Raw genomic sequence first — 23,727 nt, forward strand, 5'->3', positions numbered from 1 at the left:
GTTACTCTCAAAAGGTAACAAGGCATTTGCTTGATGCATTAAGGTCCTTGAATTGAATACTGCATTTTTCTTTATGGTAGAGTTATCCCTAGAACTCTTTGTGGAACTGGCTGTTTTGAAGGAAAAAAAAAAAATCAAGCAGCTGCCTCTTATGGAACAGGTGATTATTTAAATATAAGGTGGTGGGTGAAAACTTACCTGAAAAACTGCATTACTCAAGAAAGAGAATTCACCAAAAAGAGGTTCTCTTCTCTACATCACATTTTTAAAATCTTCAACGGAATGAGCACCTTCCCTCACATTACCTCTTCATCGTAAGCAATTTCTCTTTAAAGCTATTCTAACTCAGACCTCCATCTAAAATTCACCTGAATCTTTCATTATCGAGGAAGCCTGGAACAGTGCAGAGGCACTCCTTTCTGAAAGCACATCTGTTCCTGACCACTCCTTTCCAAAAGGTGAAATGTATATCTAAAACCCATGCGTGAAATTTTAAGCTTGCTCTCCTATCTCACTAGCTCATAGCAGCCAGGAAAACAAAGACCATTCTCACCCAATTCAAACGGCGGCGGTATCGTTGAGTTCTAAATCAGGAACGACCCCCTCATCCCACTTCCAAAATATAAAAGGTGTGCACTCCAGCCGACTGCCTGTCTCCCAGGCATTGCACCCCAGGATAATGTAAACAGTGCTCAGGAAAAGGATGGTAAAGCAGCTCTCGAAAATCGAGGGTGACCAAACCCTGCCAAAGGGAGAGTGTGGACACTCCTTGATCATTGGTAGAGAGACTGTACTAAACCGAGTCGCGGTAGAGGTGTCTTCGGCCTTGCGCAGGGGCACTTGGGGACCCGGGGTAGAGTTCCAAGTTGGAGATAGATACTGCGAGTGGAGAAGACCGTAAGTCGGAATCTCAAGGCCTTGTCCAGCAGCACACAGGGTCAAGCGCCACGGGGCTGGATGGGGACTCCTGGTTCAACCCTTTCCCGCTAATTTCTCGGTCCAGATAAGATACTGCACCGAGCCTCGGGCGGACGGAAATACCAGGCCCAGGAGGCAACCCAGAAAAATCACTCACCAGTCTCCCACCTTCGGCGCAGAAGTAGCAGGAGCCTAGCCCGCCAGCCAGAAGGAAGCCCTGAACCCGCTCAGACGACCCTGACGACGGCTGGAAAGCGTCACTGACAACCACCCGGAAATGGCACAATAACTTCCGGGGCCGTGGAGCGCGCGGCGGGAAATTATTTCCCAGAGCCCGGATTAGTGAAGCAGCAAGTGCTGCGGCAGTCTTCCTGCCTGTCAACGCCGCCGCACGAAGGAAGCAGCCCAGAAACTCCGACCGGGAAGGTAAAGGGCCTCAGCTCGGAAGAGACAGTGTACCCTGACTGTGTCCTCCGTGCCCCCGAAATTTCTGCAGCTCCCGGCTATGAGGCTGGGAAGGGGCCGGGTTGAGTGGTGGCGGTGCTTGCCTCTGACGCTTTCCGCAGCCGCCGTTGGTTCGCGCTCGCCCGACTCGCCGCGCTCGGCGCCCGCGTCGATGGGCTGCAGCCGCAGACCACGCCGCGCTCCGCCCGCGCCGCGGCGGGGACGGCCCCGAGCGCCTCTGCAGTGCAGGGCTGAGCCGCTTCCTTCGCCTCCTGTTTGCGCAGCTCCGCAGTTCCGCAGCTCGGTCTCCTGCCAGGAAGGCGCTAGGCCACTCGCGTCTCTCGTTTCCATAGAACCGACTGGGACGCCTCTCCCTGAGTCCCAGATTCTTGGCTGCTTTCCATAATTTAGCGTCAGTGCAGGTGGTGGGGATCCCCCAGGCCCACCTTCCTGTGAAGAGGAAAATGCTATCATTCTTTTCTCCCTAGTAGAGTTTTAAACATATCCGAATGGTAATGAACATATCTGCAGCTACTGTAGGCCTTGAAACACGCACACACACACGTTTCCCTAAAGGGAGCGGGAGTGGGGAGGGGTGCTGTGTTCCTGGGGATTATGATATCAGCTGTTGGGAGGCAGGGAACAAGGCAAAGTGGTTATCCTGAGATTTCTTCCACTCCTAAAGCCTCTGATTAAATATTGACAAAAACGTGATCTTCTTTGAGTACTCCATATCAGGATTTGACCCAGAACTTGGACGGAGCTTGATTTTGGAAGCGTCAAGCTATTTTTGACTGATGAATATCCTGTACCAAAAAAAAAATTTCCGTTGAGGCATTAGGAATGAACGTTTAAACCGAATTTCCAGTGTACGTGTGACAGATTCTGCGCCTTGTAAACTTTTGAGTTTGTGTTATTACCTTATGCCTCATTTCCTAGAAGTACCTATTGATGTGCAAGATGTTCCCATTTTAGGCAAGTTTGACTAACAAGTATTGGTGTTCAGGTGGATTTTTATAAGGGAGTTAATTTGATTATGTCTAAGTTAACTCAGAATGTTAAGTTAAATGGACTAGGATGTTTAAATACTTGAATGTATGAATTTTTATTGTGAAGACAATTAGGCTTCAGTAATGCAAATGTGCTCCTATTAGATCTGTTTTCTAAATACAGATGTTCTTTTGCCTTATTGACTTATGTTCGATTATATGATTTAATATTTTCTTGCTTGCCTAAAGCAGAAAGCATAAATCATGTTAAACAGTCTTTGAAAAAGTGGTCAAAGGTGGGTTTTTCATAAAATTTAAAACGCTTAAGATTTCATAATAGGAATCCACAATTTACACTAATGTCCAAAAACATTGTCTTTAAGAAAACCAATAGTATAACTTTATTATCTAGACAGTATTTCCCTCTAAGATAATCTTTTCACTGTATAAGCAAAACATTTAAAAAATAAAATCAATAGTTCCATATAGGCTCTGAAAAAACAAAGTGAAGCACCCTCTTTCTCAAAAATAATAACTAAAATAGTACATAGTACATTTTATTTCACCTATTTCCTATTAGCATATTTAAGGAGAGTCAATTAAAAGTAATATTCTATTTCTTACTTTTCTAAAGACATCTTACTGCTTAAAAGTAAAATATCCCTGAAACATTTAAATTCACATAGTTCTTACTTTCTTGATATCAGAATTACTTTGAAATAAAAAACTGTTTTGTTATTATTGATGGAGAAGAGGAAAAGCCCATATGAATTAGTCTGAGTCATTAATACCAAATCCACTTTGAGAGGAAAATAATAAACTTTTTCATAAGAAAAAACGGCCCTCGTTAGATTGTTCCTAGAAATGCTTTGAAATTTTAGACATTGATATTTTTCTGAAATTAATTTGTAATTATGCTTAAATATTTTCAGTGATATTGCTATCTAAAATGTCACTCCACCCTCACAGTAGATTCCTTTTCATGTGATGTATGTTTCTCTTTTATTATTTGAAAGTAGATTGCTTTGTAAAATTAAAATTTGGTTAAAAATATTAAACTAAATTCTGAAATTAAAGTCAAAGTGTATTGTAGAAAGGACATGCAGTTTTTGCAGAAACAGACTTAGATTTTGAATCTTGGTTTCACCATTTACTAACTTTGTACCCTTGAGCTAGTTTCTTCATCTCTCAGATTCCCCATTGTTCTCATCTGTATAAGAACGGCAAATAGCACTTACATTTTCAAGAAGGAAATGAGCATATACGAAGTATATAGGCCACAAAATCCTGCTTGGTCAATCTTAGACCTTATGCTGCTACTAAGTAGTACAAAGTTCCTAGGATACTAAAGCAGGTTTGACTTTCATCCCCCATGGCTAACCAACATGTTCTGTCCTTCCTTTTTTTTTTATCCCTGAACATCTCTCTCATTCATCTTGCTTCTCTTAAGGCCCCTTTATCCCTAAAACTAGCATCTCCAGTGCAGCCTGTGCCTTGTACAGTACCAGATAGATTGGACCTCTCCCTAAGTCCTCTTAGCCTTTCATTTCTTCCCCACCACACTCATTTTGGTGCTACTTCTCCACTTCCTCCCTCTACTGCTAAGTCAGTCATCAAAGAGACTAATTATGACTGCTGCTTTCCCAAATAATGCCATCGAAGTAAGAAATCCCTGAAGTCTCACCATTGGTGACCTTAGTCAAATAATTTATATATATATACACACAAAAACACATGCATACACATGTCTGATCTTTGAAGGATGGGACAGGAAACAGATACTATGTCTTTTAAAAAAAAAAAAAAATTTCCAAAGCCCAGCTGAATTATATTAAGCCAAAGCCTAATTTGGCTCCTAGGCCAAGAGGGTGCAGAACTCCTAAACTCCACTTGATGTTATAGCATTCAGAGCCAAACAGGATTTTACTCACGGGGTATGAGTAGGGTGATTTGTGTGTTCCTTTTGTAGTATTGGTTAAACAGAGAGCCAACACTTTAACTGACTTTTATCAGTTTTAGCATTATTTACTTCCCAGTTAAATGCTTTAGATAAGAGAAATCATGAAAATCTTTTAAACTCTTAAGTTCAAAGCAGCAATATTGATTGAATTTAAGGATTGGTATGTCCTTTCCAGAAGCGGGAAGTTTTAATGATTTTCCTTAGTAGGTTTAAAATCAAAGTAGAAGTAGGTTTAAAATCAGAATAGTTCACTAGAATAACAAACATTAAGAAACCACTAGTTTTCAACCTGTTGCCTTAAAACCATGAGATACTCGGTAGTGTGGAAAAAGACCATGATGTGATTTTACGTAAAAATTAAGATACAGAACTATATAATCTAAATTTTGTTTTTTAATATTTTTTCACACACAAACATAAAACCTTCAAGACAGACCCCTCCCCCATTCCCAAATGTTGACAATGGTATTACAGAGTAAAGGAATTGGCGATTTTAATCTTTCTATATACTTTGTAGTATTTTTCAAATTTTCTATCATGTGTTAATTAAAATTAAAGCACAAATTGGTAAAAGTTATTTTGGGGGAAATTTTTAGTTCTTAAATGCAAATATATAAATAAAACTTTTTTTAATAAATCTCTTATTTATCTTAGTTAGCAGCATACAATTTATAAGATGCATTATATTCTCAAAGTTCTATAATAACCTGTGTCTGGTCATAAAAGAAATTATAATGCAAAGTAGGAGAGGTTTATCCTTTTTTTTCTCTCCCGGACCTCTATAAGCATCTCGCACCTCTTTTTTGCAGCACCTTTTCCCTTTCACCCAACTGTTACACCCTGCTCTTTCATCTTCTTTTCCATACCAGACCTTTCTATTCATATCTCTATTACTGCCTCTATTTCTCTGAGTTCTCTTAACATATTTTAGCTATGTGTTGTATTCCTGAAAGGTGTTCTAGCTACGTATGATATTGTAAAGAATTCATAGACCTAAAAGCTAGTATATAATAAGATGTTCTTAATTATGATGATGACTGCTATAGGTTTATTTGCATTTCTAACTGGCACCAACTGCAGAGGAATCTCAGGCATCAGGGATAGGCCCATGTGGGAGATATTTTGGGAAAGTCCACACCACAGAGACAGTTGCTTGTTCTACATAAATGCCAGCTCTGTTCACAATCATTATCTTCTTAGTTGTGTGTATTTTATGATCAAGGTAAGTAGATTGTTTTTTAATGTACTACAAAATTTTAAAAAATTACTGAGAGCATTTCCTTGTAACTAAGAATCTCGTGTATTTTTTAACTTTGACAGTAAAGATAATATATCTGTTAAAAATAAATGCTTTTTTTTTGTTTGTTTTCTTTTCCAGTTGTGTTAGGATAGTATCTTCTGTGTGAATACTTCAAGGATCACCCCCTATATTTTCTAGAAAAATATCTAATTTCTAGAAATACTACTCATACAATTATATTGCAGTTTATTTACTTTATTTCTTGAGCTGCAAGACTTCTAGCAGTTAGCTTTTCATCTTCCCAGAACCTATTACCAGCCCAAAACTTGACTTTGAGTTGTCTGAGTCATGGATAGGTATTGCACCAATTTTGTATAGTACTTTCTTTGGGTTCACTGGCATATCAGGCTATTGTTTCTTGTTTTCTTACTCCTGCAGGGTCATAGGAAGAGCCATTAAACCACTAATTTTATAAGTATAAATAAATCTATCCTTATATCTATATATGTCTATGTCTATTCTGGTATATAGACATAGAACTATTTTCCCATGTAACTGTATGAACTAGATCTGTGGTTATTAGTTTGTCATATGATGTGGTATTAAAAAGCATTGATAAATGTATTGTAAATTCTGTTACTTCAAGTAGATCATTTTATTATAGGACTCTATTAGATTAGGTTAATGGAATTTGTTCTTTAAAAAAACTGTGCTAGTTATTGTGTGCCATCACTGGGATTCACGATTCTGTGGAAGTTTAGCTAATAGCCCAGTTTTTCTGATAAACTTGTTAATGTTCTATATTCTAATTTGTTTTTTAACACTCATATTTTCATGCTGTTTGAATCAGGAAGACCAGCTTTTACACCTGTGTTTCTTACTGGCCTTTCCTCTTTGCTTGTTTAATATCAGTTTCATTTTAATTGTTTTCCAAAGGAAAGAAGTTGCTTTTAAAAAGGCTTTCCTGATTTCTACCATTAAGCACGATTGGTCCTGTTTTCATTTTACTGAGGACTCTTGCTTTGACAAAAAATGCTGTTAAATATGTAAAGTGGCTGTAATTACTCCATCATAAAGACAGTATGATTTAAGATGAAAACTTTGCATTATACACGACTCAAATAAGTCCAAGTCATTTAGTAATTTATACATCAAACCAAAATATGTTAAAATGGTACCTTGTTAATAATGAACATTCAGATTGTGAAATAGCTGTTACTAACTTGATCTAAATGAGGAACATAGTATGACAGATTTTTTTTTTTCCTTATAGTTCTGTATAACATATTTAGTTCTCAGGAAGCAGAAAAATAAAATGGAAGACAATTTTTAAATAAGACTTTTTGGGTGGTAGCATTACAGTGATTTTTTCGTTGCTTTCTGTATATTCCTATTACTTAGCAGTAGTTTCTGTATGTCGGCATTTTAAAATAGCCAGATGGGCAAGATTTTAGGTTTTTAAGGCTACTCAAACTTCCCTTCTTTGGCAGCATTTCTTGAAATACCTACTAAATTGTTTTTCAAACTCCTAAACACATAAATAAAATACAAGTATAATAGTAGGCAAAATATATACAGTTAAAACACTTGTATTCCTCTGCTAAAAATCGCTTTCAAGAACTATAAAAACAATTAGATTGCCTTTTCCATTAGAATATCAAGGTGGTATTCACAGATATGTTGAATTTCACTAGTCTAGTGTTTCTGAAAGGACCTGTTACTTTCTAAAGGAAATTTGCTTAAAGTCTTTGTCATTCCCTAGAATTAGTGATAGCAGTGTTTCTCCCTAGTTTTGGTTATATGCCTTATAATTCCCATGTGGCTTTATTGTATGTGTGTTAATATGTGTTCTGCATCAGACTAAATCATTATTATTTTTAGTAACAGAGGACATTTTTGTAAATTTTTTATATATTACTAGTTTATATTGATGGATATTATCACTCAAGAGCTATGTTATTTAGCCCGTGTAAGTGGTTTAAAAATTTGGATGATTAATACAGTAGACTTCCTTATGCAAGAAGCTACTTACATTTTAATTACTGATGATAGTATTACATGTTTGATTATTTCATAAGACACCAAGCCCTACTATGTACACCTTATAATTTTGTACTGGCCAAACTTAACAGAAATTGTTTCATCAAAGAGCCTTATCTTTTTTTTTTTTTAATTTTATTTTTGCTGTGTCGGGTCTTCGTTGCTGCGCGCAGGCTTTCTCTAGTTGCGGCGAGCAGGGGCTACTCTTCATCGCGGTGCACGGGCTTCTCATTGCGGTGGCTTCTCTTGTTGCGGAGCACGGGCTCTAAGCGCGCAGACTCAGTAGTTGTGGCGCGCGGGCTTAGTTGCTCTGCAGCATGTGGGATCTTCCCGGACCAGGGATCGAACCTGAGTTCCCTGTGTTGGCAGGTGGATTCTTAACCACTGTGCCACCAGGGAAGTCCCAAAGAGCCTTATCTCTAAAGACACTTTCTTTATGTTCTGTATCTTGAATTTTGGGATTTTCAGGGGTTAATACGTAATATCCCTTTTCCTCCTTTGGAGCCAACAGAGAAATATAAAAGTCAGATAGGTTGAGGTCAAAAAATCACCCTTTTTACTGAATAAAAATTGGTTTAGAGGAGGTGGATTTGATGTGCAACTCCAGTGTGTTTCTTATTACATAACTTCTGAATTGATTTACCCACCCAGGCAGTGCAGTACTATTACTGGCAGCTCCTTATGCCATGTCCACGTGCATTAATATGAACCATCTTTGCAAATATGCAGATGTGTCTGGCAAAGCATATTCAGTTAGTTCTCTCAAGTAGCTTCTCCTCCTAAAGCAAGGAGTGATGCAGGGTAGAGAGAGAAACCAGGAGTGCTATTACCCTAGCAGAAGTTTCACTCTTAACCCTGAGTAATGCTTTAAATTGTTTATAGTGAGACTTTCTTTCAACTTCTACTCTAAAATGAATTTCAACCTTTAAATAAATACATATATGTATATAGTTTATAGATATTTAATATAAATATATATATAACGTATATATACGCAGTCTTTGAAAATAGAGTTCCTATAAAGAACATTTTTAATTTCACCAGTTGTCTATTACAAGTCCTGGTAATAGTTTTTGTTATAATATTTGAAGTTTACTTTTAATTGTTTTGAAAGAAGCCAACTGCTGTTGCTCAGCCTGTGACATTAAGTGAATACTAATCGAGAGCTAATGGTGACAGTTGTTAGAGAAATGAAAAAATTACCGTATTTCTCTCCTCACTGCTTTCCTCATCTTTAATGAGAAACTAGATTTTCTCCAAGATGATCTAGGTCTAAAGTTCTAACCTCACGTAAACAAAAACAAAAAAAGCTGTATTCTAATTAGAAATGCTGTGAATTTTCCTTTTCTTGGCCAATAAATGTACCACCTCAAATACAAAGTGCTTTGTGAACTCCACTGAAATATAGATTAATGTCCCTATCAAAATATATTTGAAACCCACGTGATTTTTTCAGTTTACTTTGTAGGTGATGAAATTAACATATATATAGCACAGTTAAGAAATGTAGATTGGGAATAATTTAGTATATACCTACTATACTAAATTATTTGTTGTAAGTGCTGTGGTACCATAAGTTTATCAAGTTGTCCATTGATTTATAAATATTCTTCAATATCTGTCCACAGACACTTTAAAAGTTAGTATGAGATCTGAGGGTGTCATTGTCCACAAGTGTCCTTGTTTCCAAAGCTCTTAGCAAAAATAGTACTTTTAAAATGAAGCTAATATTATGCTAAAGTTTTATAAGTATCTGTCTTTTTCTGGAGTTACATTCATCATTGTGTTTTAGTGGCAAGTAATGTAGTAATGCAGGCTTTCAGTGTTCAGACCAGAAAACAAATCTCCCTTTATATACAGCCACATTTTGAGAAGATCGCTTTTAAAACTAATTTCTATTGCACATAGGCAGTTTGAACATTGGTATTTACAATTAAGCCTTATATGTTAAGTAGTTTTAGTTTTTATTTTTAGCATTCATAGTTAAGAAAAAATAATGTCAACCCTGTGAATACTATCTTTAACGTATGTTGTCTTCTTTATGTGTATATGTTAGATGGAAGATGGTGCCCCAAAGCATATTATCCAGATGACAGGATTTAAGATGGAAGAAAAAGAAGCTCTAGGCAAATTGCTTTTAAAACTAGATTGCACTTTTATCAAGAGTGAGGTGAGTACAGTAACTTAAAAAGTTCAAGATATAGTTGAAGAATAACTACAATTAAAATGTTGGCCTAAGAATGATAAAATGCACCCTTGATATTGTAAGAATAGAAAAAGTATCTTAAAAAGGAAATCTTCCATAGTAACATTTTTTCATGTGGATTTTTCCTTCCAGAAATACAAAAATTGTACACATCTAATAGCTGAACGCCTGTGTAAGAGTGAGAAGTTTTTAGCAGCTTGTGCAGCAGGTAAGTTAACTACCTTCCTCTCACCTTTGAAAAAAAAATCTTCATGGTGAAGAAAAAGTACCTTAATCTCTGGGAAGATAGTGTGTTTATTATATCAAACATAAACGTGGTTCTTTCTGATATTTTTCTGAAAATACTTGTTTATTTATTTGATTGCACCCAGTCTTAGTTGCGGCTCCAAGGCTCCTTTAGTTGCAGCTCCAGGGCTCCATAGTTGTGGCATGTGAACTCTTAGTTGCAGCACGCATGTGGGATCTATTTCCCTGACCAGGGATCGAACCCGGGCCCCCTGCATTGGGAGTGTGGAGTCTTATCCACTGCGCCCCCAGGGAAGTCCCTGAAAATATTTGATGTAATATTTTTGCTTTGTTTTTCTGAAAAGAACTTTGTAACACTTGAAAATAGTATTAAAGAGGCAGAAATATTTACTTCACCTAATAAGTGCTTCATGTAAGAAAAAATATTTTAATAAAAAGGTTTGGCATAAAATGCCCCCCCCCCAAAAAAAGCTTTTGTTGAAGCCTCAGCGATTTGCAGTCAAGTTTCTTTTCTTTGATCTATCATTGGAAGAGTTACTGTTTTTGTTCTTCTGCTCCTGTTTCCCCTGCCATCCATGCTATGAAGCAATCATTCTATTTTATTTTTCTAAGATTTTAAATTCCATAAACCTAAATTAGGGCTTAGTGTCTTCTCCCTTTGTCACCATTGATGTTTCTCTTATAGTTTTCTCTCCTGTGATTGATTTGGCATATCATTAGTCCACTTTTTTTTCTTTTTTTTTTTTTTGCAGTATTAAACTCAGGTGAATTTACCATTTTTTAGAATAACTTACCAGAAAAACATTTGGATTCATTATTACCTCCACAAATGAAAACATACATTTTCCCTGCTGTTTAAAAAGATCATTGATGCCCAGAACAGAATGTTATTACATATCCTAGAAAATTCTCTAACTCAGTTAATTTGTTTTATATAGTGTAACAATGCTGTAAACATTATTGGAAAAGTTTTTGATATAGAAGGAAGAATATAAACCTCACTCAAAATGGTGAATAATAATAGTAGTCATAATTTAAGTAATACCACATTTTATTAATCCTTTGGTTTATATTTTACTTAGTAACAGAATTAAAATTATTATGGGAAAGATTACATACAATGTTCAGTGATGTTGTAGGCCTTTCACTATCAAAAAATTTAGGAAAACAAACATAGTTCAAAGATAACATTGGCAATGTAGAAAAAGGCCAAATTTTATTTGATATTTGGTCTTTATTGTTTATCATTTATCAGAACCAAAATTCTTTTGTGACTGACAGTTCATTTGCTTTCTAGGAAAGTGGGTACTAACTAAGGACTACATAATTCATAGTGCCAAAAGTGGCAGATGGCTTGATGAAACAACTTACGAATGGGGATATAAAATTGAAAAGGACTCCCATTATTCACCTCAAATGCAGTCTGCACCTAAAAGATGGCGTGAAGAACTGAAACGCACTGGTGCTCCAGGAGCCTTCCATAGATGGAAAGTTGTCCTCCTTGTTAGAGCTGATAAACGAAGTGATTCTCTTGTAAGGTGAGATTTCATAGAAGCTAAAGCAGTGAATGTGAAACCAATTTTGGTTTGCTTAAATACCTTTTTGTATTTCTTTGCAATTATTAATTTATTCCAAATGAGCCATGATGATTTACTCTTTGATCTCCTAGTTAAGCCATTCTGCACTTTTAAGCGTATGTGTCTAATGGAACAAAATCTATTTTATAAGTATTGCATTATTCTCAGGGTCTCTGTTTCACTTTCCATGTTATTTCTTTGCAAACTCAAGTAAAATCTTTATTTTAAATTGGAAGATATTTGTTTTCAGTTGTGAAGCACTTATAGTTTTTTGTAAGTGAAGTATTAGTTAAACAAAGGCTTTTTTCTAGGTTTATGTAGTGCAGTCTTCATGGTTCATACTGTTTCCATCATAATTTCATTTCTTTTTATATTTTACACCATATTTTAAGAAGACTTCTTATTGGGTAAACTGTATTCTTAGACTGCTGTGACTTTTTTTGCCAGGAGGGCGTGGTCTAAGGGCTTTTTGTTACCGTTACTGAAGTGTAATTTATAGACCGTAAAATGCACAGATTTTAAGTGTACGTTTTGATGAGTTTGGACAAATTTATGCACCCATGTTACCCATACTACAATCAAGATCTGTAACATTTACATCATCCTAAAATATTCCCTTGTGTTTTTGTACATTTAATTCTGCACCACCAAACCAAACAACCACTAATTTCTTTTTTGTCACTGTACATTAGATTTGTCTTTTTTAGAGGTTCATATAAATGGGATCATACTGTATATACTCCTTTGATGTAGCTTCATTTGCCTGCCTTGTTATTTTTGAGATTCATCCATGTTGTTGTGTGTATCAGCAGTTTCTTTCTTTTTGTTACTGAGTAGTATTCCACTCTATGTATATATCACAGTCTGTTTATTCACCCATGGATGGACATATGGGGTTTTTTTGGTTTTGATTTGTTTTTGCTAATATGAATAAAGTGGCTATGAACATTTGAGTATGAGTCTTCACGTATACGTGTTTTTATTTCTCTTGGGTAAATATCCAGGTGTGAAATTGCTTGCTCAGATGGCAGTTGTACATTTAACATTATGAGAAAATGCCAAACTGTTTTCCAAGTTGTTGTACCATTTTACATTCCCACTAACAATGTATGAGAGTTCCAATTGTTCTGTAATTACTTTGGAACTATTGTCCAAAAATGAGGTGACCATATTTGTGTGGTCTATTTCTGAACTTCTTACTGTTCCATTGATAGCTATATCTACCTTACACCAAGAACACACTGTTTTGGTTACTATAGTATTATAGTGAGTCTTGAAATCAGGTCTTGTGAGTCTTCCAACTTTGTCTTTTTCAAAATTGTTTTGGTGATTCTGGATCCTTTATATTTCCGTATGCATTTTAGAATCAGCTTGTCAACTTCTACAAAAAAACAAGCTGGGGTTTTTATTGAAATTGTATTGAATCTGTAGATCAAATTGGGAAGAATTGAGATCTTAATATTGAGTCATCCTATCAGTAGACTCTGTTTCTCTCCAGGGCTTCTTAAATTTCTGTCATTAATATAGTTTTTGTTGTATAAACCTTGCACATATTTTGTTAAATTTAATTCTATGTACTTCGTATTTCGGGATGCTATTATGAATCGATTGCTCTGTAAGTTTTTATATCCATTAATTGACTTTTCTCCTTTATTCTGTTAATATGGTAAATTATTTTGATCAATTCTTAAATGTTAAACCAAACTTGTATTCCTGAGAGAAATTCCACTTCACTGTAGAGTTTTATCCATTTTTAATAATTGCTGATTCTATTTACAAATATTTTGTTAAGAATTTTTATATCCTCAACCTGATAAATGACATCTATGAAAAAATCTAAACAATATCATGAATTTTTTTTTCCTCCATAATTGGGAACAAAACAGGAATGCTCACTCTGACCATTAATATTCAGGATTTTACTAGAGGTACTAGCCAGTGCAACAAGGCAAAGAAAACAAATAAGAGGCATAGAGTTGGGAATAAAGAAATAAGAATACTTGGTTTTATTTCCAAAAGACATGTTCATATACCAAATAATTTACTAAAAGAAGCTATTAGAACTAACTAATAACTTTAATCAAGATCACAGGATAATAAGTGACTAAATAAAAATTGTGTTTTTGTATGCTAGTGATGCAGTTGGAAATTAAAATTGAAAAAGCAACACAACTTTTGGTTTTTGGTGATTTGATTATGTATCCACGTATATGTGTGTGCATTTTGTTTATTGTTTATTATTTATGTTACTTGCTTGGAGTTCTCTTAGCTTTCTAGGGAAATGGGAATTTTTGTCTTTTTTTAATTATGGGAAATTCTTGGCCATTATCTTGTAAATATTGAATTGGCCAAAAAGTTCGTTCAGGTCTTTCCATAATATCTTATGGAAAAAGGGGATGCTATTATAAATATATTGGCTCTGAAAGTTTTTGTCTGCACCTATTGAGGTAATTGGCTTTTTCTCCTTTATTCTGTTAATATGGTAAATTATTTTGATCAATTCTTAAATGTTAAACCAAACTTATATTCCTGAGAGAAATTCCACTTCATTGTAGTGTATTATCCATTTTTAATAATTGCTGATTCTATTTGCAATTTGTTGATTCTATTTCCATAAGATGTATGGAAAAACCTGAATGAACTTTTTGGACAACCCAATATTTGTTCTATTGTGTTCTTCTTCTGTAGATCCATTACCCATATTTTAGACCATTTGATTCCGTTCCACAGTATTTGCTTTCTCTGTTCTGTTTTTTTTTTTCCCTTCGTGTATGTGTGTGTGTATGTGTGTGTGTGTGTTTCAGTTGGATACTTACTATTGACTTACCAGGTTCAATGATTTCTTCCTCAGTTTTGTGCAGTCTATTGATAAGCCTATCAAAGAAGTTCTTCTTTGATATAGTATCTTAATTCTACCTTTTTGATTGTACTGTCTTCTGAATTTCCCATATGTTCATGCAAGTTGTCCACCTATTCTATCTTTTAACATGTCATTCACAGTTATTTTAAAGTCACTTTTTTAAACTTTCAACATGTGGATCATCTCTCTGTGCTCTTTATTCCTTTATCTCTTGACAATGGTTTGGTTGGTTTTTTTTTTTCCCCATTTTTGTGTATGTCTTGTGTTTTTGTTTTGGTTTTTTTGCATACATAGACATTCCGTATAGAAGAACAGTAGAGGCTGAGGTGAATAATGTTAATATCCAAAAATGGACCTACTTGTAAGGCAGTTAGTATGGGGTCGTTGAGTTAATCTTGTCAATTTTTGAGCTGGCTTTGGGTTTTGTTAGTGCTATTTTCATCTTCAGCACATCATTTCATTTTATTCCAGCAGTGGTTTACAGTTCCCTTGTGCTTAGCGTGGGGCCTGTGATGCTGGAGGTTTTTTAATCAGTGTTCTTTATTCATTCTCAGCTTTTGGTAGTCCCTGTACTACTTCATCACAGAAGAGCTCTTCATATTCTTCCCCTCTTGCTTCCTACTCATTTCTAGGTTGGGGAGTAAGGGCTGGTGTGTTTTTGTTCTGTTGGATAGGCTTTAGTCTTAAGCATTCTTCATGTTCTTGGTCTCTGGGGTTGGGATATACCCATTGCTTCTGTCTCAATTTCCCATGGCAGCCAAATTCTCCCTTGTATTGTGGGCAGGGTCTTGGGTAAGAGACTTTCTAGCATCTCCCCCAGCATTAGGTCTCTGCTTTGTATTAGTGCAGGAACCTAGGCCCAAGTGGCATTCCTGCCCCTTCTCCAGGGACAGGTGGCTTTTGCTTCTATCCTTTATCCCATCTTTTTTGGGCTGCACAGCAGGAAGTTTTCCTACCCCTTTCCCAAAGGCAGATGAGTTTTACTTCCGCTCTTACAACAAAAGCAGTGCATCTTTTCCTGGATTCTGAAATAGAAGACTTTCTTACTTTACCCAAATGACTTAAGGCTTTTGCTTCATATGAGAGATGGATCCAGGGAAGTGGGCCTGGTTTTACATCTGTCTCTTGTTGGCAGGCAGTCCCCACTGACCCACCTTCGCTACCAGTGGGGTTCCTGCTGTTACCTGCCCCTAATCTTTTTCGTGAATACTTAATAGATGCTGGTGGCAAAGAGCTTGCAACTGAGGGGGGGCCTTCCATGTGTCAGAGACTCTCAGTTATTCTAAACTGTCATGCTGCCTACACTTGGCCTTTAAATTTATTAAGATTTTACCTGATTCTTGCCTGCATTTATGGTGGCTACTTCTCTCCGGTGCTCTGGCAAAAGTGAAGTAGTTTGGGTATCCAATCTCTTCACAAAGGTGCTTATCACTCTTTTGGAAATTCAATTTCTTGGTTGGCTTATTATCTCAGTTCTCTGATGGGTTCATGAAAAGTTATGATTTTGTGGATTATTTGGCTTTTTTCTTATTCTCAGGTTGTAGTAGTGTTCTCTCGTGGCTTTCTAAATCCTAAGCAGTAACGAATTTTCATGAAACTTTTGGGTGTGTGTGTGCTTGTGTGTCTGTGTCTGTGTGTCTTCTGAGCCTAAATGTAAAATGTATTTCTTAATGTACATCAAAGTTAAACTTTTTCAAAAGCTAATTTTTTAGAAGAAGTTTGGCAACTTTAGTTCTATTTTTTTGTGGTCCAGAATGATTTCCTTGGAGGTATGTTGTCTTCTGAGGTAAATACTTTCTTAGAATGCTTGCATTGTTTTTTTTTTGGCTTATTGAGGTGACTTTTCCTTAGGAAATAAACTTAGTATTCTATTTTTTTTTTTTATTACACCTCCACCCCCACTCCCCGTTGCTTTCCCCCCTTGTAAACTTAGTATTCTTGATTCTTAAAAACTTTTCCCATATCAAGAAATGGATAAGTAGAGGGAATAGCATGATTTCTTAAACACATCTGTTCTGAACAACTTAAAATTTAGGAAATCATTGCAATAGTTATTCTCCGTGGCACTCAAATAGACCAAAGGAATTAATTCCTTTCAGAAAGTTCTGCTCCTACTCCTAGGAAGTAATTGATTTAGATAATTTGACTAAACATACTTTCTTTTTAACATACTTTTCTATACTGTTTACATTTTCATTTAGAGTTTTGGAGGCTGGAAAAGCAAATGTTTTTTTACCAAAAAATTCACCAAGTGAAATAACTCATGTGATTGCCAGTAATGCGAGAATCAAGGCTGAACAAGAAAAAGATAACTTTAAGGCTCCATTTTATCCAATTCAGTATCTAGGAGATTTTCTTTTAGAGGTAAGTAAAAAACAAACAAACAAAAAATTAGTAAACTTTTTTTTTTTAAGATTCCATTGAAGCTTTTTTTTAAATTTTATTTATTTATTTATTTATTTATGGCTGTGTTAGGTCTTCGTTTCTGTGCGAGGGCTTTCTCCAGTTGTGGCAGGTGGGGGCCACTCTTCATCGCGGTGTGCGGGCCTCTCATTATCGTAGCCTCTCTTGTTGCAGAGCACAGGCTCCAGCCGCACAGGCTCAGTAATTGTGGCTCACGGGCCTAGTTGCTCTGCGGCATGTGGGATCCTCCCAGACCAGGGCTCGAACCCGTGTCCTCTGCATTGGCAGGCAGATTCTCAACCACTGCGCCACCAGGGAAGCCCCAGTAAACATTATTAAATGTTTATTTTATAAAATATTGATACAGTGAAATATAAAAATCAAATTATGTTCTGAGTTTTGAAAATGCGATTAGAATTAAAATGACATTTTTAGGACAGTTGCTCTCAATTATTTAAATATATGAAAAGAACTTGCTTATTAAATTTAAAATTTGTCTTATTTTGAGTCTCTACTTTTGTTTTCAGTGCTTTGGTGATGTTTATTACAAAATAATTTTAAGCATTTTAAACCAGAGTATAAATAAAACAGCAGTGGGCTGTAGGTATCATACGAGAATTCTTTGGTTATTTTCCCATTGGAAAAGAGGGAGCTGTTTCTAAGAATTTAGAAATATTTTCCTATCCTCTTCCTCCACCTACATCTCACTTGGTGCACATACCACTCCTTAAGTAGTTTGAATGGAAATAACCCTAGAAGAATTGCTCTAAAATTAAGCAAAGAAGAATTTTTAAGAAGGGTCACTCAAGGTGGAAGAGAACCTGCAGTGTGTCTAAAAACTGAACCTTGGTCTTCTAGGAAACCTTAGCTCCTTCTTCAGTGTTTTTCCCATCTCGATAGATACTATACAACCTTTTGTCTAATAATTTATGTTAGAAATCTGGGAATCACCCTTGAAACCTTCCTTTCCTTTATTCCCCACATCTTGTCAATTACCAAATCCTATTGATTTTATTTCAAATACTTCTTGAATAAACTGCTTCTCTTCTGTATTAACATCATATTGAGTTCATCCTCTTTGCCCTGTGCTGCTGGAAGCAACTCCTTATTATTCTCCCTATTGTTCTACTTCTTTACTTTTGCTAATTTCCTAGTAACTTACTTTTCTTTCTCTAGTCCATTCAGCTTCATTCAGAAGTAACATCTAAAATGCTCTTTCTAAAATAGTTCTGATGCTGTCTCTCTCCTACTTAAAACTGTCCAATGGCTTCCCATTGCCCTTAGGATAAAGTTGTAAACCTCTAATACAGCTTTAAGTTAGCATGGGGTTCCTGTCACTCCTACCTTTGCAACTATAGCCTGCTCTACTTTTTCCTATGCTCACTATACTATAACACAACTGCCTTCTCCCAGTTTCTTAAACAGGCTAGGCTACTTCCTACCTCAGTGTCTTCTGAAAAGCTATTTTCTCTTCCTAAAATGGTCCTTTCCGCTATTCTCTCACTCCCTATGCCTGCCTACTTCCTGCTTATTCAGTTTGCAGTTATAATGCTGCCTCTTCAAGGAAGCCTCCCTGACCCCTTATTAAAATAGTTAGGTTCACCTCTAATGTGTTCTATCACTATTTTGCTTCATAGTACTCATCACAGTTGTAATTAATTAATTGGCTGATTACTTGGTTAATGTCTTTTTCCCCACCTAAACCAAAAGCACTGTGTCATCAAGGATGATGTCTATCTTTTCCATAGTTATATCTGAATCATCTTGCATAAAGCCTAGCACATGAGTAGTTCTCATTTTATATTTGTTAGATTAGTAGAGAAATTATGAACAACCCTTGAGTATTCCAAGAGTAGATGTAATATATCATTCTATAATTACCTTTCCCTACTGAGTAGTGGCAGTGTGGATTGGAAATTTGACTTTAGTTCAGAGGATGGATATGCTTGGACTATGGATAATCTCATTGTCCTTGACAGTGATTGGTCTAGGAATGGGCATGTCAACCAGTTCTGATTCATGGGACATGAAGAGAGGTATGTAAGAGCTTCTGGGAAGTTTCTTTCTCATTCTGAAAAGAGCCTCTGGCAGCCTGGCATCTGCTAGATGTAAACATGGAAAAATGAAACGAAACCTTAATTACTACTGGCAGCCATTCTTTGACCATGAGGAGAAGTAGCCTTAGGTTGAAACCAATCTTGTAGACAGCAAAGTGTAGAGACAGAATGTAGACTCTTGTAGAGATACTTGAGTTGCTGGATTAATCAACCCTGAAACCTGACTTAGCAATGGACCATATTGCCATTCTGTGAGGTAACAATTTCCATGTTGTTTACATTAGTTTGAATTGGTTTTCTATTACTTGCAGCCTAAAGCATCCTATCTGATCTACCTAACTGAACAGTTTAAAGGTAGTATTAACTCTCAACAGAATGAAAACCATTCTTAACTAAATTAGAAAAAGTATCTGAATTTCCCTTTCTCTATGGAAAGAAATGAACAAAATGTAATATGTATTATGCTTTCTCCATAATCGTATTTTACAGTAATCTGACACAATCAGATTCAGCTGCTGAAGTACTAGAGGGCATTAGTATATCAAGCAAAAATAATAGACAATCTCTAACTTATATTTGTTTTTAGAATACATTGTTTTATAAGCTCTAGATTAGACAGCTAAGAGTTAGTTCATAACCATTCATTCTAAATAAGGGAGGCATTTTGTCATCCCTTCTGAGGATAAGATAGTTAACTTCATTTTGATGTCTTGCTTTTCTTCTACCTCTTTGGCATAGAATATAATACATTCCTCATTAGATGGATTCTGAAGTGTCCTCTAAAAAGAGTTGCCATATAAAATGACTGAGTCAAAAGTAACAATTGAGCAATTGTTTAAAAAATAGTTGTGTTTAACCTACTTAACTTTTTGGAAAGCCACTTAGTAACAGAATCAGGAATTATTTAGTCCAGGTTTATAGATACTTGCTGAAGACTTTTGGTGTACCAGGCATTATGCTATGCACTATAGAAAATGAATAAGACCACCTGCCAGACTTCAAAAACAAAATGTGGTGAAAACAGAATGTGGAAACTGGTAATTACAGTTTAGTGTGTATTGTGCATTGGTAAAATCATGTGCAAGGTATAGAAATACAGAAGAGCAAGTGACTAATGTATCTAAATTGTTTGGCCCAAGGAAGATGTCACAAAAAGGAGAGAATACTTAGGAATACTCAAAACTTCTTTTGATTATCTGTCCAAGAAATAAAATGATCCACAGAAAAGTCTTATGGAAATATAGTAGTAATTGAAAAAACATACACTTTTTGTCCCAGATCAACTAATTGTTGACCTAGATTTGTAACTTATTACTTCTTTAACCATAGGGAAGTCATTTATTCTGTGACCGAATTTCTTCCTTTGCATGTAGAAGGTAATACTTACCTTACATTGGTTGTTATACAACTGTTACTCTAAGCCATTATTTATTGAGTGATTACTGTGTGTCAGGCACTATGCTAAGCACTTTACACACTTAATCTTATTTTAAACCTTACGTTCCTGTGTGGTATGCACTATGGCCTCATTTTACAGTTAGTGAAATGATGTATAATCAAATTTAATAATTTTCCCATGATCTCACAACTATCGTATGTCAGACCAAAAATTTAAGACCAAGCACTCAAAAAATTTTAAGGCTGCTCTCCTCGAGTTTCCCTTTACTTTTCTCATTTTGAGTATTATTAGGTTTCCTTGATAACAGGAAGGTCTCTTTCTGGGTAGTTAAAAATACTTAATGCTGTAGAGATTACCATATGCTAGTAGTCAGTCTAGTTAAGAACCATGTAGAACACTCTGGGAATTCCCTAGTGGTCCAATGGTTAGGACTTGGCGCTTCCACTGCAGGGGTCCCTGGTTCAATCCCTGGTTGGGGAACTAAGATCCCACAAGCCACGCAGTGCGGCCCCCCAAAAAAAAGAACCATGTAGAGTACTCAAAAGATGCTTGTTCTAATTACTTGACCTCTCTGGCTCTCCATCCAGTCTTGTGAATTCATTCAAGTTGTGTGGCAAATGCCATGGCTGAATCAAGGAATAAGACCTGAGACCAAAGCATATCCATACCTATTTTAAGACAGAAAACAAAGTCAAATATGTGAATCAGAAGCCAGGGCAACTATCATTTCCACACTGTGCTGCCCTATCTTAGGTAATAGAATAATTTACTGAATTAGTAGGCTTTTGGTCATCTGTTTGTAACATAGCATTATACTATATAAGGGAGATTAGACATGGCGCTCTTTTCCTAGATCATATAGGAGACAAACAACTAACACAATGCCTAGTGTATTGTTGGCACTAAAATTTTACAAAATAGGGAATAAGTAATGAATATTTACAGATAAATAATGCCCATATCTTTCATAAGAGTAGCTGGTTGGAGAGAGTGTGGCTTGGAGACAATTATATGTTGATCATTTGTTTAGTGCTATAGAAAATAGATTATTTTTAAAAATTTTCCAAATGTCATGGTTTATCATGTTGTGATTTTTAATTATTTAACTTAAATAGGGTACTTGAATCATACATTCTAATTCACAGATCAGTATATAACATCTTAATACTCAGAATTAGAAAACAGTGTGTTCTTCCCTAGTTGCCAATGATAATGGTATGTTCTTTTGCGTATGTATTCTGGAAACTATATGGGATTAATTCATCCTGTATTTTAGACATTTCTTGCTGATCTAAGCCTGAGGATTTATCCTCTTTGTCAACCATGTGAAATTTGAAGCCAGAAACTCAGTTTATCCCCATTAAAGTTGTCCTTAATAGAAATTGTACATTCAGAGTAATACTTTCTTTGATTCCAGGAATAAGACAGAAGAAAAGTCTTCATTTTTCATGGTTTTCAATTTCACTTTTCTGAGTAACTGAAGAAATTTAATCAGCTACTCTCAGGGATTGTTGTCTGGTTGCAAGATTGCAGGCTGCTAAAGGGCCCTCACATCCATATAGGAAGCCCAGTACAAGTGAAAGGGAACCAAAGATCACACCATAGGCCTTAACCACATTTCAGCTATATCATGATTGTTCCCTAGGAGGACAATGATTCTCCAGTCTCTTTGTGTAAAGATGGTGAATCTGAATACTCTTGCATAACAAGTACTTGAATTCATCTTTACTCTCAATTCTTTATCTTACTAAACTTCAAGAATTTTATGTATAAGTACATATGCAACTATATTTTAAATTATTATTGGTAGGTAGTTAAAAATTCAGTTTGGATTTCTTAGCAAGAGAAATAAATGTGTTTGAGATAGAGTTAGGTGAAGATAATTGCTTACTAATGTTCAAGTAAAATAAGAGCTGTGAATTCAACTATTAGCCTATTTTCTTCTCTGTATGATAGATGTGCAAATAAGAAGTCTTACTAGTAAAAAGCTGAAAAATAATCTGAGAAATCATCTATAATCAGAAAATGTTGAAGTAGATTGTAACTTTATCTTGGTAAGGGACTAGATAAAATAGTTTGGTTCATGATTATTCATAAAAAGGGTTGCTTGTTACTAGACCAACAGAGCATTAGCTTTTCTTGAGATACATTATTATTATTTTATTATTTGGTACCTTTGTTGTAATGATTTTTTTCCCTTCAGGGAACTTACTAGTGTTTAATAACCTTTGATTTAGAAGAGTGCATTCTTGACCTACTTGTTTGACTACCAAAATATTTTGCAATTATAAAGTTGGATACCATAGAGAGTACATAATGTTGAAATCATACTTAATTGATTGCCTAAACCATTTTTACATACATACAGAAAGAAATTCAGAATGATGAAGATTCCCAAACCAGTTCTGTTTGGAATAACCATAGCAATCAAGAAAAAAACAAAGATTTCAGGAAAGATATGGGATTTCTTGAAATGAAAGGTGCCTTAAAAGAGATGATGTGCAGAACCCAGGTAACACTTTATACTCTAAAAAAATCTTACATTTCTGATTTTTCTTACAAAATTTGTGAAAGGCATTATTTGGTGGAAATAATGATTTTGGAATCACAGAGCTGGTATTTGAACCCAGCTCTGATTTACAGTCTATAATTTGAACGTATTGGGATATTGTCCATGTTTCTATTTTGAGGCTCTTATTGAAATAATATATATGTGCATATGGAGAGTCACAGTTCCTAATACATAGTGTGTTCTCAACACATGGTAATTACTTAAAACAACTCGGTATGTTGAATGTAACGTGTCTTACAAAGGATTCATCAATATATGTATTCATATTCATGGTCTAAATTCAAGTATTTTACTGCATATAGATCAAGTTTTTTTAAATGGCACAAGTGAATTCCAGTTTGATTAAATATGGAAAACAAAAAAACATGAAGGGCTCTGAACTTGGAGCAGTGAAAAGTACGTTAAGAAAGCATATATGTGGCTCTCAACTAAAATTTTTCAGTTAGTAGGAGCAACCAAAAAAGACATTATTAGTTCTACCCTAGAAGACCTGATGTTCAGTTATGTTCAGTTTCATACTGTTTTTATAAAAGAGACTCTAATTGGTTTACCAAATCATTAGCCTACTAATTATTATTACTCAGTGTAAACTAAAATATTTTTAAATGTGATTAGAAAGAAATTAAAATTTGTTTTTACTGCATCTATCAAATTTTACAAAGAGAATTCTAGGAACAATTTGGAACTTCTTTGACTGAGCAGTACCTTACAAAATCACATATGGAGAGTGTAAATAAAACTTTCTAAGAGATTAAAATAGTTTTGCGATTTTCTCTAGCTTTTTCAAAATACAGTTGATATTTATGTGACTTAGAT

The 23,727-nt window shown here is 35.4% G+C and overlaps 2 protein-coding genes across 4 annotated transcripts in view; one reads left to right on the forward strand and one right to left on the reverse strand.

The window, feature by feature from the left end:
• The window catches only part of KIAA0825 (KIAA0825 ortholog), a 408,207-nt gene extending 407,045 nt beyond the window's left edge, over positions 1–1,162 (reverse strand). For 2 of the 3 annotated variants that reach the window (XM_068535640.1, XM_068535642.1), the window contains exon 1: positions 1,076–1,162. The gene's annotated coding sequence lies outside the window, so the exon portion shown is untranslated. The remainder of the gene's footprint in view (positions 1–1,075) is intronic. The other variant, XM_068535641.1, reaches the window with a different exon arrangement.
• A 73-nt stretch (positions 1,163–1,235) lies between these two features.
• SLF1 (SMC5-SMC6 complex localization factor 1) overlaps positions 1,236–23,727 on the forward strand; it is a 60,336-nt gene continuing 37,844 nt past the window's right edge. The window contains exons 1-6 of the mRNA XM_068533837.1: positions 1,236–1,344; positions 9,648–9,761; positions 9,930–10,005; positions 11,341–11,581; positions 16,682–16,844; positions 22,708–22,851. Of these exons, the coding sequence (XP_068389938.1) occupies positions 9,648–9,761; positions 9,930–10,005; positions 11,341–11,581; positions 16,682–16,844; positions 22,708–22,851 (738 nt within the window). The 5' untranslated portion in view covers positions 1,236–1,344. The remainder of the gene's footprint in view (positions 1,345–9,647; positions 9,762–9,929; positions 10,006–11,340; positions 11,582–16,681; positions 16,845–22,707; positions 22,852–23,727) is intronic.

Source organism: Eschrichtius robustus, chromosome 2 (assembly GCF_028021215.1).
Source record: "Eschrichtius robustus isolate mEscRob2 chromosome 2, mEscRob2.pri, whole genome shotgun sequence".
Lineage (NCBI taxonomy): Eukaryota > Metazoa > Chordata > Mammalia > Artiodactyla > Eschrichtiidae > Eschrichtius > Eschrichtius robustus.